The sequence below is a fragment of the Haliaeetus albicilla genome, chromosome 26, assembly GCF_947461875.1.
Source record: "Haliaeetus albicilla chromosome 26, bHalAlb1.1, whole genome shotgun sequence".
Taxonomy (NCBI): Eukaryota; Metazoa; Chordata; class Aves; order Accipitriformes; family Accipitridae; genus Haliaeetus; species Haliaeetus albicilla.
In genome coordinates this window covers 6,165,540-6,182,217 of record NC_091508.1, presented here as the reverse complement: position 1 = coordinate 6,182,217, position 16,678 = coordinate 6,165,540, and the positions used below count along the sequence as shown (strand labels likewise).

The 16,678-nt window shown below is 51.1% G+C and overlaps 1 protein-coding gene across 3 annotated transcripts; it reads right to left on the bottom strand.

The window, feature by feature from the left end:
* Positions 1-66: 66 nt before the first annotated feature.
* On the bottom strand, positions 67-16,326 carry KCNA10 (potassium voltage-gated channel subfamily A member 10). Of its 3 annotated transcripts, none has more exons than XM_069770752.1 (2): positions 16,228-16,326; positions 67-3,721 (listed from the first exon to the last, which is right to left on the bottom strand). In XM_069770752.1, the coding sequence occupies exon 2, from the start codon at positions 3,645-3,647 to the stop codon at positions 2,097-2,099; it is 1,551 nt and encodes a 516-aa protein (XP_069626853.1). In that variant the 5' UTR covers positions 3,648-3,721; positions 16,228-16,326; the 3' UTR covers positions 67-2,096. The 3 variants fall into 3 exon arrangements, with proteins under 3 accessions (XP_069626853.1, XP_069626854.1, XP_069626855.1); XM_069770753.1 differs by lacking the exon at positions 16,228-16,326 and adding an exon at positions 12,909-14,658; XM_069770754.1 differs by lacking the exon at positions 16,228-16,326 and adding an exon at positions 7,469-8,322.
* Positions 16,327-16,678: the final 352 nt, after the last annotated feature.

Sequence of the window (16,678 nt, the reverse complement as noted above, 5' to 3'; positions counted from 1 at the left end):
AAGCATCTATTCTTTTATTTGAGAATAAAGTTTACAAGTTAATAAGAATCAGGTTGTTCGTCCTTCCATCCATCCATCCATCCATCCATCCATCTATCCATCCATCCATCCCAGCACCATTTTGGTCTCCATTTGCTAAGGGAGCAGGAGCAGTGAAGATGTGCTTATAGCGAGCAGGCTGAATGTTTCCCAACCCAAACCTTTTCACCAGCGTTTCTCATGGTGACTTCCAAGGAATAAACACCAAAAGTGCTTCAGCTTTGACAGGCTGGGAGTGCAGTTTGGGGAGTGCCAAAAAAATAGAACAATGTAAAAAGTTCAAGCTTTCTAGAGGAAAAGGAGAAAGAACCTGCTATGAAATAAAGAGAGTGATGTGGCAGAGCTGCTGGAGAGAATTCAGGGGTGAATGGAGAGGAGCTGGGGATGTCTCAGGGTGCTGGTCTCCAGCTGTGCCCAGCTGTGCCTCCTGCAGCCATCCCCACAGATGGTGAGAACTTGAACACAGTGGGAAGGAGATTAAATAGCTCTCCCAGCTCCTCCTCCTGTCGAGGATGATGATCTGGGGGTTACAAGGGATGGGGTGGGGAAGAAGATGATGGAGGGATGGGAAAAAAACATGGAGAGCAGGTGAAAAGTGGGATTTGTCCCAGAGGGAAAAAAAACCTCTCCTGAAGGAGCTGTTCTGGTCATGTCCTAGATCCATCTCCCTGAAGTGCAAAAGACCTCACTGCAGAAAGACAGTCCACAAAAAAAACCCAGTCCCAAAATTACAACCCCCCAGACCAGGGTTGCAGGATTTCTGCCATGGGGAAAATCCCAGCAAGCCCAAACTCACATTTTCCATCAGACCAGGAATTAAAAAAATCCATCTTTCACCGTTCCTTTCTGAATGAAACTGCAAACCAGAGATGCTGGCACATTGTGTAATGATCATGTTGAACCTTTAGGAGATGAGACATCAAGTATAACAGATGTGGGATATAAAAGCGGATGTGTAGACACTGCATGAGAAACTGTGATTTTAATGTAGGCAGAAACATCAAAAAAAGCCAAGTGAAACAGTGAAGTTGGAACAAAATGTTTTTGTCGGAAGGAAACCTGCTGGCATTAGAGAGAACGGCAAAATGATCTGTTGCTGGTTTCTCCCATCAGAATTGCTGATGGAAATTTGCATGTTTTAGAAAACCAGAAGTGCCTTTTTACAATGCAAAGCCGAGCTGTCGGGAACGTCAGCCCTCATTAGTCTGTGCCCATTTGCAGCAACATAAGTGACAATAAAAGCTACAAGGTCATGGTGGCTCGTCCCCAAGGGCACTTGTACACCAGATAACCCCTGAGACAAGCATTTGTTGCAGAACAAATCCCCTTCCCTCTCTCAGAGCACAGTTTTGCATCAGAAGCCCCAGTGGGTGTTGAGCCACGGTGCCCTGGATCTTTTTTGGTGGCCATGCCACCATGACTGGTCACCATCCCTCTCCTCCTAATCCCCTCACCTGGTGGCTTGGTCCCATCCATCACTGCCCACCCTGCTGTGCCAGCCAAATTATTTAGGCAGGCAGACCAGGGAAGTCATCCAGAAATATAACTTTTAATTTTTTTTTGCCAGCTTATTTTTCAGCCAGAGCAGTCCCAGATCTGGGAATTGGTCAGCCCCCAGATCCTGAGTGGTGGGCGGGAAGGAACTATTTAAAAAGGATTAAGAAAAGCAGGGAGCTGGACCCATCTTCATCCTTGGACAGCTGGGTACCACCAAGCAAAGCATTTCACATCATTTTGCCCTTTTTTTCCCCTCTGGTAAATGGGGGAAATCTCTGTATATGGGAAACTCCACTCTGACACCATGGACAGAGAAGTTAATGTCAAGCAGATGAGCATCAAATCATAAAAACCAGACTGATGGGCAGGGAAGAGAGATAAGAAAGATGGTATTTATTTGAATAGCCACAAGAAATCAGAGATTGAAAAATGTCTAGAAAAAAAAAAAAAGAAGCAGCAGCACATTTGGTTTAAAAAAAAAAATCACAGCGTGCAGATGTTTTATACCTTATCCAGCCAATCCCACCTGACAGTGCCCAGTCCCGTCATGGCCTTGACCATCATTTTTTGGCCTTGTCTCGAGGGTAACCCCCATTGGTCTTATTGAGTGACTCCATGCTGCCGGTTCCCGTCACCACGCTGGTGAGTATTCGCTCCACCTCCCCGGGCAGAATTTGCTTCTCTTCGTTCTCTGTCTCCCTGTGGTAGAAATAGTTGAAGTTCGAGACGATGACGGGCACGGGCAGTGCAATGGTCAGTACCCCTGCAATGGCGCACAGAGTCCCCACGATCTTCCCACCCAAGGTGGTGGGACACATGTCTCCATAGCCAACAGTCGTCATCGTGACCACGGCCCACCAGAAGCCGTCGGGGATGCTGGAGAAATGGGACTGCGGCTCATCCACTTCTGCAAAGTAGACGGCGCTGGAGAAGAGGATGACACCGATGAAGAGGAAGAAGATGAGCAAGCCCAGCTCCCGCATGCTGGCCTTGAGGGTCTGCCCCAGGATCTGCAGCCCCTTGGAGTGCCGGGAGAGCTTGAAGATGCGGAAGACCCTGACCAGCCGGATGATCCTCAGGATGGCCAAGGACATGTTCTGCTGCCCGTTGAGTTCGCTCTGCTGGATCAGCTCGGTGGTGAGCGTCACGAAGTAGGGGATGATGGACACAATGTCAATAATGTTCATGATGTTCCTGAAGAACTCAGTCTTGCTGGGGCACACGATGAACCGGACGAACAGCTCGAAGGAGAACCAGATGATGCACGCAGTCTCTATGACGAAGAAAGGGTCTGTGAAGGTACTGTGGGCCAGCAAGGTGTCTGTCAGATTCTTAGAAAGCTCCTGGGTGGACTTAAACTCCCTTTCCTCCCTGAACTCCGGCAAGGTCTCCATGCAGAAGATGATGATGGAGATGACAATGACCAGGACGGAGACCAAAGCTACACCCCTGGCTGCACTGGAGCTTTCAGGGTACTCGAAGAGCAGCCAGAATTGCCTATGAAAGTCATTGGTTGGTAAAAGGGTCTCAGGGTCCTTGATGAACCCTTCATCCTCCCTGAACTGGTCCATGGCTTCATCACCCAGCTCATAGAAGGTGATTTCATCAGCAAAGACATCAATGGGGACGTTGGCTGGGCGCCGTATTTTCCCTCCTGACTGGTAATAGTACAGGATCCCATCAAAACTGGGCCTGTTCCTATCGAAGAAATATTCATTCCTCATGGAGTCGAAGTAACGCATCCTCTTTTCCGGGTCCCCAAGCAAGGTCTCAGGGAACTGGTTGAGGGTCTTGAGCCGTGTCTCAAACCTCAGCCCAGCGATGTTGATGATGACTCGTTGGTCCCCCTCATCCATGCCCACCCTCTCCCCCACCAGGTGCTCACTGAACTCGGCAGAGAACCTGGAGAAAATGGTCTCATTGTTGGCGTTTTCGCTGTTGATGAGGATTCTCAAGTTGGAGAGGAGGTTGGCGCAGCTGGGATGGCCTTTCCGCGACTGGCTGGCAGGGCTGAGGTCATTTGAATAACAGGGATCCTCCACGATCTGATCAGTGTTGTCAAAACTGACTAGTGCCACCTCCATCTCCTTCCAACTGGACACGTCCATCATACACTAATCAGATTAGCAGCATAAATCCTCGGGTCGGATGCCAGCAGCTTGCGTCTCTCCCACGCTATGAGGATCTGCAAGTGAACGGACAGGGAGACAGAGCTGAATTGTGCATGTGTATCACTTAGCTCGACTGAAAAGAATAAAACAAACCTGAGGTCAGAAAACCCTGTGTTTTTTTAATGGAAACATTAATTTCATTGACCGGCAAAACCTTATACTTCCAGCAAGTCATTCATCTCTGAATCCTGCAAGCCCTTTTGGCATGGCTTCATTATCATCATTAAACCTCCCAATACCATTTACAGCACCCAAGGATAAAAGGTCAGGCAGTAGCAGAGGATGGGGATGAACCCAGGTGTCCCACCCAGACTTTCCCCAGCAATCCCAGCCCTGCAGAGTAAGGGGTCATTTCAGACATTTCCAGGTGTGGGTCCAGAATTTGGAGCAGGATTTGGAGGTATTAAACATGGGTGTCCTGGTTGACAGCTGCCTTTGCTCCAGCTGGGAGAGGCATTGGGTCAAACCCCAGGAGGTCCTGGGCACGTTGCAGCTGGGTCAACTGGTGTTCGGAAAGCAGTTCCCAAACTAGGGACCACGCTGGGATTTGGGGAGTGCAGTCCATGATGAAGGCAGGTCAGGAGGAGAAGGACGTGTCCACCAACCCTGGAGAACCCCTTTGCTCTGTGTGAAGAAGGGTACGAATGGGGACCCCTTGTCTTGATCCAGATTTTGGGGCAGGCAGTGGGTGAGGTGATGTCCTCCAGAGCTCTCCTAGGCCTCCTTCATGGTAGACCTGATATTCCCAGCCATAGGAAGAAGACGAGGACTAAGCGCTCAGGTCACTTGGAGAGCATCTTTCAGGCCATGGCTGGAGTTTTCTCCCAGACCGGCTCTATCAGGCACTCAGCAATGGGCACCACGTCCCCAAAAACTCCTGGGTGCACGTCTTCCCGACACGCCGCTGCTGCTGTACTGAACTTGGAGGCAAAGTCAAAGAGGAGCCCAGGGACCAGGCCAAGTTACAGAGCTGGGAAATTACCTGTCCTGCCTCAGGGAGAAGCATGAACAGAAATTAGAGGTTGATGGGGAATGGTTCTAGGGTGATTTGCCCCCAAATGCACTTTTCAAGTAAATTCAACCCCCTGATTTATTTCCCTTCCAGCTCTGTCCCCCCCAGATGTGTTTTCTGGACATGAGAAACCACAGAAGGACATGCAGAGCTGCTCTGCGTGACTGCTAATCACCAAGGGCACACTGGCTTTCTTACCCAGCAAAGTTCAGAGAGAGGGAGCGAAAAAACCCCAAATGCCCTCAACTGCCAAGAATAGCAATGCAATTTAGGCCACGTCTGCATGGAGCAGCAGCGGCGCTGGAGCCGGTCCTGTGAAGGGGATGCTCTCCACTGCAGGCTTTGCTTCATGCAACCAGGTGCTGGGAGGGGACCCATCCTGTCCACGGGGACTGAGCTGCACCCGGTGCCTCAACCTCCCTATTTAACTGAAGCCATTTGGGGCTCTGAAGTTTTTCCTTCCCCTTTCCCCAGAAGCGGACTCATCCATCCATGCTGATGTACTGCTGGTGAAGTTGGGTAGGACAAGCTAGAAACCCAAATCCGTTGCAGAAGTAGATGTTAACATCCCAGCTTGCTACAAATCCTCCCTCTTCTGCTCTCAGCATTATAACCCCAAAAGCAAAACTTAATACAGGAGCTAGCATCCATATCCCAGACAAGGGCTCAACCTCGCTCTTTCCTCAGCAGAGTCATAAGATTCTGGATTTGGGGACAAATCCCACAATTTATCATAAGCTACTCAAAAGATCATGTTTCTTTGCTTAAAAAAAGCCATGGAGTGTGGCTGTTCTTAGGCATCCATCTCTACAGAGCTGCTTCTGGCTGGTTTTGTGCCAATTTTCCCACTTGGGAGACATTTAGAGATGAACATTTGGGGCAACGGGGCAGAAATGATGCCTGGATGAAGCAGCAGCAGTAGGTTTTGCCCCCCAAAGCGACGTGCTGCAAAGCTGAGGAGCCCCAATGCCTCCAAAACCGAGTCCTCCAGCCCCAGCGATGTCCTGCCCAGGCATGCCTAAGGCTCAGCAGCTCTCCGTGGGGCCGGATTCAGCTCAGGCTTGACTTTTCGGTGGCTCTGTTGAAAAGCTGTTGGGGGTAGGGTGAGATGTAGCATCAGAGCAAGGGGGGATGCAGAAAGTGCAACACAACCTCTGTGGGGAGACAGCAGCTGAGAGCTGCAGATAACTCACATTTCAGCACCCACATAGCATCAGGAGGCAGGCAAAGGGATACTGCGATAAGCCCGGCCCAAACAAAGCTCTTTTGAATCTTTCGAGGGAAAAATAAGCATTAAAGAAAAAAGGAAAAGCAGCACATATCTTTGCCCTCTTTTGTTCTTATTTTTTAGTAATATATCCCCCCCAAAGGATTTTTAAATCAGTAAAAAATAAAGAAAATCAGCTTGAATCAGGGGAGTGGGAGAGTTTAGTGTTCAGCTGGATGGGTGAGCTGACCTGACCCACCGCACCTCTGTCCTGGTGGGAGAGCCCGGAGGGGACCACGTGCTCAGGAGCTTCTTTCGACAGTGAAGCAAAGCTAGAGTAGCTAAAGCTGACCATGAAACTGCATCCTAAGTCAGCGCCGTGAGATGATCTTGGTATTTTAAGCATTAAGTGCACTTAACTCTTAATACTGCACGCTGGCACTGAGGGCAAGACAATTCCCCAGCCCTTGCTTGGTAGGACGGCTTCAGCTAGAGACTTTCGGTCACAGAAGAAATCATGATATCTTGAAATCTGGCTTTGCTCTGGAGCCCCCATGCACATCAAACTGAGCCCCCCAGCATCATCCCTCATGGGGAAACTGAGGCATGAAGCTATGACAGGACGATTTGCATGTCATTGTCAGGGTTGAGAGTGGAAAGTTGTGCTCATCCTCCCCACTGGGACATGGAAAAGTGCTTTTTAGCTCCATTTCAAGCCCCTGGGGCAGCTGCCCAAGGGAAGCAGGGGTCTGACTTTCCTTTTTTTGCCTTCAAAGCCCCCAGACGTGCTGATGTCTGCCTGTCCCTGACACCAGAGGTAGGTGCCCCATCTGTCCCCAAACCCCCAGACCACCTCATCCATCTCATTTTAAATTTAGACTAAAATGAATGGCACTGCCCGAAGCCACAAAACATCCTCCCGAAGCTTTGCAATGCACGGTCCGGGCTCCAGAGGAGGCTTGAACTAGAAAGTTGCCTCATTTTTTCCTCCTAAATCACCTAACATCTGCTTCCCAGAATCTGATTAACTAATACCCTTCAGCTGAAATCCCTGGCTGGGGAAAAATAATAAAAAAAAAAACAAGCAAGGGAGAGAGATGGTGAAAGAGAAAGGTCATTTTGACGGAGAGTTTGTGTTTTGCCCATCTCATCCCAGTAAATGGGGGCTGTGGTTTCCACCAGCCCCTCTGCAACCATCAAAACCTCCCTGTCTGCAATTCCCTTCTGCCTTCCACCCATCATCCTTTCATCCCCAGTGACTCCTCGTACTCCTGGGATGAACAATGGCCATTTTCAAGGTTTTTCTAGAAAATCAGAGATGCTGAGCCTCTCTCCCCTTCCATCCCCTCCCCACCACCCCTGTATGGGGATGAGAAAGGAGGCGATTCCTCCTGTAGCCCTCCCACGCCGTCAGCTACGGGGACTTACCCGCACAAGGCATGGAAGTACCAATGCTCTCTGCATCTGGGAAGAGAGTTATTAAACACACATAGGGATGTGTAGGGAAAGCGGAGATAAAAAAAAAAAAAAGTCCAGCCATACCCTTGAAAGGTCCCTCTGGGATAACGCAGGCAATGTCATTTAAAAGGCTCTTCTCTATTTGATTCACTGTATAATTGGCAGCCCAGCGCGCCAGGGACGGGCTTTGGCAGGCACAGCGGCAGGATCCAGTGTGGTTTGGAGCCTCGGCCCTGCCATTGCTTTGGGGACCCTAAAAAGAGCCGGGAGTCCATCAGGAAAGGGGGCTGGCAGGGTGCAAGGGACACCCTGTCCCCATGCCCCACTCGCCTGGGGAAAGGGGACCCGGCCACCCACCTCCTGCCCCCACCCACTCGTCAGCGAGCGAGACAGGGGAGGACGTGCCCTTCTGGAGGATGCCACCTTTAATCCCCAATAATGCTCCGGATGGTCCAGCGAGGACAAGTCTTGTCCGTGATGTGGTGAGGTCTGAGCCGGTCCCTGGGAGGGAGGCGGAGAGGGGGGGTGGGGACCCGCACGCCGCTGGCACCGGGAGAGAGATTTACAGCAGGCGATAGGGCTCTTTTTATTATTAATATAAAATAATGATATTAAAAAGAGGAGGGGAGAGGAAAGCCCAAGGGTTGGAGCATCCCCCGTCGCCCACCTACCTTTTGCCTGTGGCCGTGGGGACAGCGGACTCCTTTCCACGAGGGGACGGCCATGGTGCCACCGCCACATGGGACATCTCCGTCCCCCCCTGGGGTGGCTGGGATGGGTTGCAGCAGCAGGTATGGCTGGCATAGCCCTGTGGAGGGCATCGGCGGGGGACGAGGGAGAGAGGGGACGTGCCCCTTCCTCACACCTGGCTGCCGGCCGGCCTCTGGCTCAGACCCCAGCACTGCTGGGCTTATAACCTCTGGTGATAAATAAATAAATAAATGCCCTGGGTGGACGGGACCAGGCAGGTTGGCACGATTCACTGAAATAACTGGATTTTTTTTTTTTTTTTTTACTTCCCCCATTTTTTCTTTCTTTCCTTTCCGGGGCTTGCTATGCTGATGGGCATCCTTGCCTTGGGTGATCCAGGGTGGTTTCATCCCTATTGGGTGGCCTCAGACAGGGCTGGGTTCCACCTTTACCTTCACCCAGGTTACCTTCCCACCTTCTTCCTCCTTTTCCTCCTTCATCTCCTCCTCCTCCTCCCAGGCCTCCGCATTTGGGGAAAGCAGAGGAGGGGGTGGCACATTTCTACCCATGTGCTTCAGCCTGAATTCCTCCACGGTGACGTTCCTTTGCTCTTGAGGGACCCGGTCACCTCAATTTCCCTCCCTCCAGCATCCTTTTCTGTCCTCTGAACTATTTCTCCCCCTGTGATGTTAATGAGCACATTAAACCACCCCGTCCCGGAGGAGAGCCTGGGACCCGCTGGCTTGCAGCGTCTTATGCTCCTCTCTGGCCATCTGCAATGGAAACAGGACATGAAATTATCCAGACCTTTGATCAGGCCCTTCAGGGTTGGGTTATCATTTTATAGACCCTCTTCTGCACCCCTATAGACTACAGTGCTTATATTTACCCACCTCTGGTGAGGTAGCTGGAGATCTACTAATAAAAAGGCATTAAATTGATGTTCCTGGCACCTAAATTCAGCCTCAGCCTGTGCCCATCTCCTCTCCAAATCCAGCTTTGGGATGGTTTCGACCACAGGGTGATGGCGTTTGTGGGCAAAACCTGACTTCTTTGGGGGATTTCCACCCCCCCCCAAAACCTCCCTGGCACTAACCAGGGTCGCATCCTGCACCTGGGCAAAGAGCATCTGCGGCAGAGGGAAACCCAGAGCATGAAAACCATCCATGGGAGCCAATAATTTGGCTTGAGCTGGGGCTGAAAAGTCAGCTCTAGCAAAAACCTGCTGTTAAGAGGAATATCCCTGAAGTCAAAGCAGGGTTATGGTCCAGGGGAGACAGGTACAGGGGGAGATGCCTGGAATAACATCATTGCCTCCAAGAAACAGGACGGTTACACAACTCACTCGTCTCTGGAGATTTTGGCTACACCTTGGCCACCCTCGGGAAAGTTCTGCCTTTGCATTCAACCAAGGTGACTTTAAACACCCTTTTGGCCCTAAGGATTTAAATACACCACCCCCCCCCCCCCCCAACCCAAGCCGGGCTGCCCCAGGCCCTCCTCCTGTACTTCTTTCCCTCTAATCCTCTGCTCCGCGCTGGTGGCATCGCCAGCTCTGCTGGGATTTATCCCACGGACAAATTTGGCTGCCGAGGGTGTCCTGCATCCGGGATGGACGGGCATCCAGTAAGCGCTGGTATGGGATCGCTGCCCAGCAGCTCTGCATGGACAGCTCTGCTGCTGGATGGGAGATAAAACACACCCCGCAGCCTGTCCCACTGCAAAGAGAGATTAGTTGGCAAAGGAGGGGGGTTTTTTTGCAGCAGCAGGTCCCTGAATTACTGCTTGGACCCGTGTTTGCACAGGGAGCTTAATTTTCCCTGTTGGGAAATAGGGCAGAGGACTGACCAGCTCATTACAACTGTTTTCTCTGTGATCTGACATGGGATGAACTGGAGCAGGGTGGGAAGAAGGAGGAGAAGACAGGAGGAGTCCTGCAGACCCCATAGCTGCTCCCATGTAACGAAGCAATGGCACTTAATTTGATTTTTCCCTAATTCTCAAGCAAAATGATGCCCACAGAGACTTCTGCAAAGCAGTGCGTCTGCTGGGCTCTGCTCTGCGCCAGGCACGCACTTCAGTCCACAGAGCAATTTACGGCAGTAATGAGCCCCTGCTAATTTTCCTCTTTCTTAGCAGAACTAATTAGCTGGGGTTCAGCACTACTATTTCAGCTATGCAGCTCTTGGCTGGAGCTGGGTTAGCTCCATGGCACCTCTGCGGCCGCTTGAGATATTGGGGTGAATTTTTCTTATTTCTCAGGTCTGCATGAAGTGCCCTTCAATTAGCAAACCCCCCCAGCATCGGAGGGGGGGCTGGATTTTGGAGGGGTGCAATATGCAAAAGCGCAACCCAAACCCTTCAATGCCCTCGATTTAGGGCTGGATTTATGGACCATCTCCAGGCGGACGGGCTGCCCTGGCACTGAGGCTAATGAAACAGGGGATGGTGATAATTAAAGGAATATTTGAGCTCTGATTCAGGCATGGAGCATCCTTGGAGGCTGAGGTGGACGGGGCATCTGCCACTGCTGGGAGCAGGGCAGGAACCGTCCCTGGAAGAAAAACAAGGAGCTTTTGGGTTTGCTGCTGGGGAAGTTCCTGCAAAAGTTTGCAGCTCATCGCCCTCCTCGGGAGATACTTTTGCAAATCGAGCTCTTTAAATTCAAGGCAAATATGTGCAGCTATGAGGGAATAAGCAGGAGCAGAGACGCTGGTAGTTTATGAATGATAAAAAAATAGGAAAGAGTAATTCAAACCTTTGAGGGGATGATAGGGGCCTGGCAAAAGCTGCCTCTGCTTTCAAGTCCTCAGCACGGGAACAGCAGAGAAATGGAAAAGGGGCCAAAATATGTTGAAATAACACAGTGGCTCAGAGCGAGCCCAGGGTTTCTCCTGCCCCATGGCACCAAAGGAGCCCAGAGCTTGGGAGCAGCCCGGTCTGAACCCCCTACACAAGACCTTTGCTTTTAAGAGGAGAGGTTAAAGTGTGTCTTAGGCAACGGGGGGACAGGATGAGCCCCAATATTTAAACCCACAAATTGCACCAGCAAAGAAATGATAAGCCTGAACCAGCGTCCACCAACTCTTATGGGCTGCTTCCATCTCTGTGCCTCAGTTTCCCCAGAGCTGGGCCATACAGCCAAGCAGGAGCCCTGCGGGAAGAGACGCACAGGAGGAAGATCCCAAACTGGATTCCTGGTGTTTGGATGGAGGGGTCCCTCGCTGCTGACCCCTGTGACAGGCAAAGAAGTGTGCCCAGCCGGACCCCTTTAATCCTCCCCAGTTTGCATACCTCATTCTGATTTTTCCACCCATATTTTTTTATAGTGAAAAAAAAAAATCAGATTAACAGAGAGCCCAGTACATACAGTACACGCCATGAGACAGATGAAACCTTTCTGATACCCAGCCATAGAGTCCAAAATTAATCAGCTATGGATTAACCGGGTCAGGATGTAATTTAATAACAAGTGAGGGCGAGTCCCTGCTAGGAAGGAGCTGACATGGTCCCGCACCGGATGCCCCATAAAAGCTGCCGCAGAACAACGTGGGTAGCAGGAAAAGCCAGATGGGGTGACATGAGCTCTGTGGTGATGCAGGCTGCTCGCCGAAGGGAGCTGGTGATAGCCTGGGTCCGGGCCAGGCTTTGCTGCAGCTGAGCCCTCCTCATCTTCCCTGCGCTCGGAGTCAGGGTTTTAGCCTGATTCAGGAAAAGATTTAAATGGGTTTTTGACTTGGAGGGTGCTGTGGTGGCTTTTGGGGATGCTTTTGGATGCTGGTGGTCTGCTCTCTGCTGGGATTTGTGAAGCAATTGCCGCTGCAAAGTGTTTGACACGCTTTAGGAAGCAGCTGGCGGATGGACAGACGGACACAAAGCACTTGTAAAGTGCTTTGATTAGCCTGCACCAGAAGAGATGCAAGAAAGTGCGGGTGCATGGAGTGACCTCTTTCCCCCACTGAGCATCCCGGCTCCATCAGGGCGCCTGGATGGGGACGGGAGGAGGCAGCTATCCTCCCCGCTCTCACCCTCCTGCTTACCACGGCTGTAACACGATAAAGACAATTCGATCCTGAATCGATGGGAAACTTTCCCAGCCTGTCCGAAAGAGCTGGGATAGAGGCAGGGCCCCCCCCTCCCACCCTGACCCAACATCCAGAGCTCAGCACCGTAACCTCAGTCTACTCCTAGGGACAAATAAATGACCTTGTCTCCCCCACCCCGAATCCGCACTGGCAGCAAACCCTGCTAGGAGGTTGTCAGCCAGAGCCAAAAATGGATATATGGTATAAATGGAAAGCAATAGGAAGCTGCTAATTGGGTCAGATGGATACCTGTATTGATCCTGATTTTTGCTACAACAGCAGCTAAAAAGAGCCGGTGGCAACGGGTTTGGGGTGCTGGTGTCACTCGGGGCTCTTGGCTTCGTGTGCTGAGCCAGAGCCTCTGTGGAGATCAGGGCAGCTCTCCCAAGCACATCACAGCAACCTGTGACCCCGTGGTCCTGTCCAGGTGAGGACATTATAATTTGGATCAGGCAGCAAAAAGTAATTAAGACTTAAAGTGATTGAGATAATGCCAGTGGGACCCTCCAGCTCCCGGCAAAGCTGGGGTTACTCACAGCACACACCCGGTGATCAGGAGCGCTTCACCCTCCCTTTTCCTCCAAGGACAAACTAAACTTCTCCCCTGGTTACAACCACCCAAAAAATACTCATCAAAAAAGGACTGCAGCACCTGACTGCCCCAAACCCACGCGCCAAACCCTCCTCTCCTCCACCCCCAACTTCACCCCGCTGCGAAGGCTGCTGCAAAGAAGAAGGGAGCAACAAACCCGGCTTTTGCATCATCCTCATCCTCCTCCAATGCGTGGGGTGCCCGGTCCCCTTGCCTCCATCCTCCTCCTCCTTCAGCTCCGCTGCCCAGGGGCTGCCCGGCGGTGCTGCCCCTTCGCCTCTTGCGGGCGCATGGCCGCAGCAGCACGGGGATGCTCGTACCTCTCCTGAGCTGGGCGGAAAGGTGATGCCGGTACCCACGTGAGCCCGGGGGGACTCCTTGCCCTCATTCTCCTTGTGCTTGAAATGGGTTTTTGCTCCCTCGCTGGGTCCTGCCTGTCAGCAGCAGTGGCATCTGGGATCCCAACTCACCACCTTCACGTCCACAAATGCGTAGGTGGCCTTTGTTTTCCAAGCGAGGGTGAGGAAGGAGCAGCCCAGAGTGGAGGAAGAGGGGGTGATGTTCAGACGTGGCCCTTTCTGTCCCCCCCACCCAGGGCTGCTCGCTGGGATCTCTGCCACATTCAGCCAGGACGGTGCTGATTTCACAGGGACCCCATTCATTTACACATGCTTGAAAGGAAGGAGAAGCCAAAGAATCGGAACCCTCCGTTGCTCCCACCGGCATGGCTGCACGTTGAGGTACCAGCCAGGTGGAGACATCCAGGGCTCCTCTGACCAGGCATCCCCTTGGCCGGGCACTTCCTCAGCAGCTGCCAATGTCTGGGCCTGACTTTGTCCTGGTGCACAGGAAAATCCTTTGTTCTGGGGAGCTTAACTGCCATTAGCCGCGGAGGGGAGCTCCCAAACTGCCAAAGCTTTGGGAGCAGGAACGGCATCCCTGGGTGCTTTTTCCATCCTCTTTTTATATCGCTGTGGCCAGGGGTGCCCATTCCTCTGTGAAGCTCTGCGGGCGGGTGTCACATCTTGCCTGTACAACACTGGGTCCTGGCCATACCCTGGACAGCCCCAGCCAGGCGCAGAGCAGAGGTTGCTGGATTCGCCATAACCCCTCAGTTAGTCCAAAGAGCCATCAGGGCTGCGAGCATCACCTACTGCCTTCAGCAAAGGCATCTGAGCTGCCGTTTCAAGCCCCTGCCCGCTTTGCCAGCAGGATGAAACTGCTATTTCCCTTTCCATTTCTTTCCCCAGCTTTTGCAGAGAGCATTGCCTTCCTTCCCCAAAACTTCACAAGCAAAGGCAAAAATGAGAGCATCACCCTGGAAAGGGACCAAGCACACGGGAATGGGGCGAGTACGAGCCAGGGCATTTCCCGACTGACCTCCAAAAGCCGTCCCCGGCCCTTGCCCGCATCCTGAATCCTCCTGCCAGCAGCTTGGGATGCTGAACCTTTCCCTCAAGCTTTATTCCAGCCTGTGTAATTGGGGCAGCTTTCCATGCTGTGCCGTTGAATTGGGAAAGGAAAATATCGAGATCAGCCTGCACTGAGCCCTTTCAGCAGCATCCCGGCAGCAGGGCACGCAAAGTCGGCGTCTCCGAAAGGTGCTGCTCAAGAAAAACCCCAAGGAAATAAAAAGAAATAAAAAGAAAACAACATCCTGGAAAAATCAGGTCTGGAAAATCTCCCTGGCCATGGGGAAAAGATCTCAAAGCTCAGACAAAGCAAAAAGCTGCCCCTTGGGGTCATCTTCCCCCTGCAACCCCAGGCTCCTCATGAGAATTTAGAGTTGATTTTGCCTTGGAGCAATTTTCCGATCTCCTTCCCATGACCTTTGGAAATGGATACAGCCTAGCCCCATGGCAGCCAAGCCCAGAGGGGTGTACGGCTGCTCTGGGATGGGGTGCCCTGGTCCCAACTCCACACCCAGGGCAGCACTAAAGTGACCATGGTAAAGCCATGGTTTCCCAGCTGTATGCCATGAGTTGAATTTCATCTTGGGAGGCAATGGGAAATCATTCATGGGGGCACAGACAGACAATCTTGGCTGTAAAAGCTGCAGTTTGAAGCCATTTCAGGGTTGGGGGAGTTGCAAAGGGAACAGCTCAGCTGAGGAAGTCAAATTGTATTGCTCTGGGAATTAGCAATACAATAATTTTTTCCCCATTAAAAATTAGGCTTTATTTGGTTGAGGCTTTGCTTGTATGGAAATTTCTACAATTTCTACAGAGATTGCCTCCCCCTCAGACCATGAAACTCATCACACGTCAAACATGAAGCAACTCTTATGGAGTAACTCTGGGGTGATTCTTCCTTGAACCCAAAGCGAATACTAACCAAGGAAAGTCTCTTTGGCCCCTTCCGAATCCTTCCACCCAACCCTTACCCCCAGTGAATGGTTTTCTCTGGGCTTTTTCTTTGGTGCTTGGAGTATGGAAGCGTTCATTAGCGCGAGAGCTGCAGTGAGCATTGAGCCAGCACCGGGACCAGCTCCGTCTGTGCTCCTGCACCAACCTAGGAAGACAACCTAAACCAGGCTCTCTGAAAATTGTATGTTATTCTTCACCACTAAATGCAAACTGTACTGAATCCACTGGAACTAGAAACAGTTTTGACCCAATATTCCCATTAACCCTCCCCACACCCTGCCCTGCGTCACTGGGGTAAGTGCTGCGCAGCTTTGTGCAGCGGGGATTCCCCCGCTCAGTCCCCCAGGATCACCTAAACCATCCCTTTTACTTCCAGGCAAGACCAAGCCAACCTAAAAAGAAAGCTCCCATTAACTATTATTATTGCAGCCTGAATCTGATGTCGTCTACTTCTGCATCTCATCCCCTCCCCATTTAATTCATCCTGATAGAACGGATGCTCCTGCTGCTGTTTCAGGCTTTAAGTGACTACTTGGCAGCCATAGATTTCAGCCTGTCAGAAATACTGATGAATTATTTCAGTCCAGGTCCTTACGGTTTAATCTGAGCAGGCTGAAGGCAACTAATATTTCCTCGTGTGTGTTTCAATGTCTTCAATGTTTCTTGCATATGCTCCAATAAAGCAGATTGCAACGGCTGATGATTTTCTAATGGAAGACTTGCAAAGCATTCAAACCCATTAAAAAGATCACAGCCAAGAGTAACTACTTTATTTAAGTCTTGGAAGAGAAACAAAGGCTGTAAATGCTCAAAGCACAGAGCGTATCTGTCTGGGTTCAGGCACAAACCCAAGAGCATCCAAAAATCCTGTATCAGCACAACTCGGTATAAAACCACGAGCCAAGCACCATTTTAACTGGAGATAAATGGAAACCTTTTCAACCAGGTGATTCTTCCACATCCTAGTGATAATAAAGTAAGATAAAAGGCGTGGTTTAATATAGGTGGGAACTTTCCATGGGTGTTGGGCTCAGTTACATTTCCATTATATCATCAATGTTGTACAGACATTTATAAGCACAGTAGATAAAATTAAAACCAGTCACTCACCTGCAGCCCCGTTCAGCCAGCCTAAATTACAGCCCTTCCTCAAGCAATAAAGGTATCTTGGGTGGTTATGGATGTGCCCGCTGCCTGCGCGTCTCTGACACACAGGTAAGGATTAGAAAGAGTTTGTCTCAGGAAAGACTCAGATTCGGAAATCCTATACCCTCATGAAACCCTACCTTGCCTTGCTGTCCTTGGCTTTAAAGGAAACATGGGGAAGAAACGCGGTGCTGCAAGCAGGGCTGTGGTGCATCTTCACACACAGGGGTAACAACTGCCCCTAACAAACCCAAACTCTTCAGCCACCAGCCCCAAGAGAGGGGTTGTACCCCCAAAAGCTCGGCCTCTGAGCTGAACTCCCACAAGTGATAGCTTAATGACATGGGACCAGATTTGCCCCCATTGCTCCATGGGCAACATACACATGGGAAGAGGGATTCCCCTTGACATTAAG

Excerpts from the sequence above, each read along its gene's own strand:
- KCNA10 (XM_069770752.1), bottom strand. The coding sequence starts at position 3,647 with ATGATGGACGTGTCCAGTTGGAAGGAGATGGAGGTGGCACTAGTCAGT.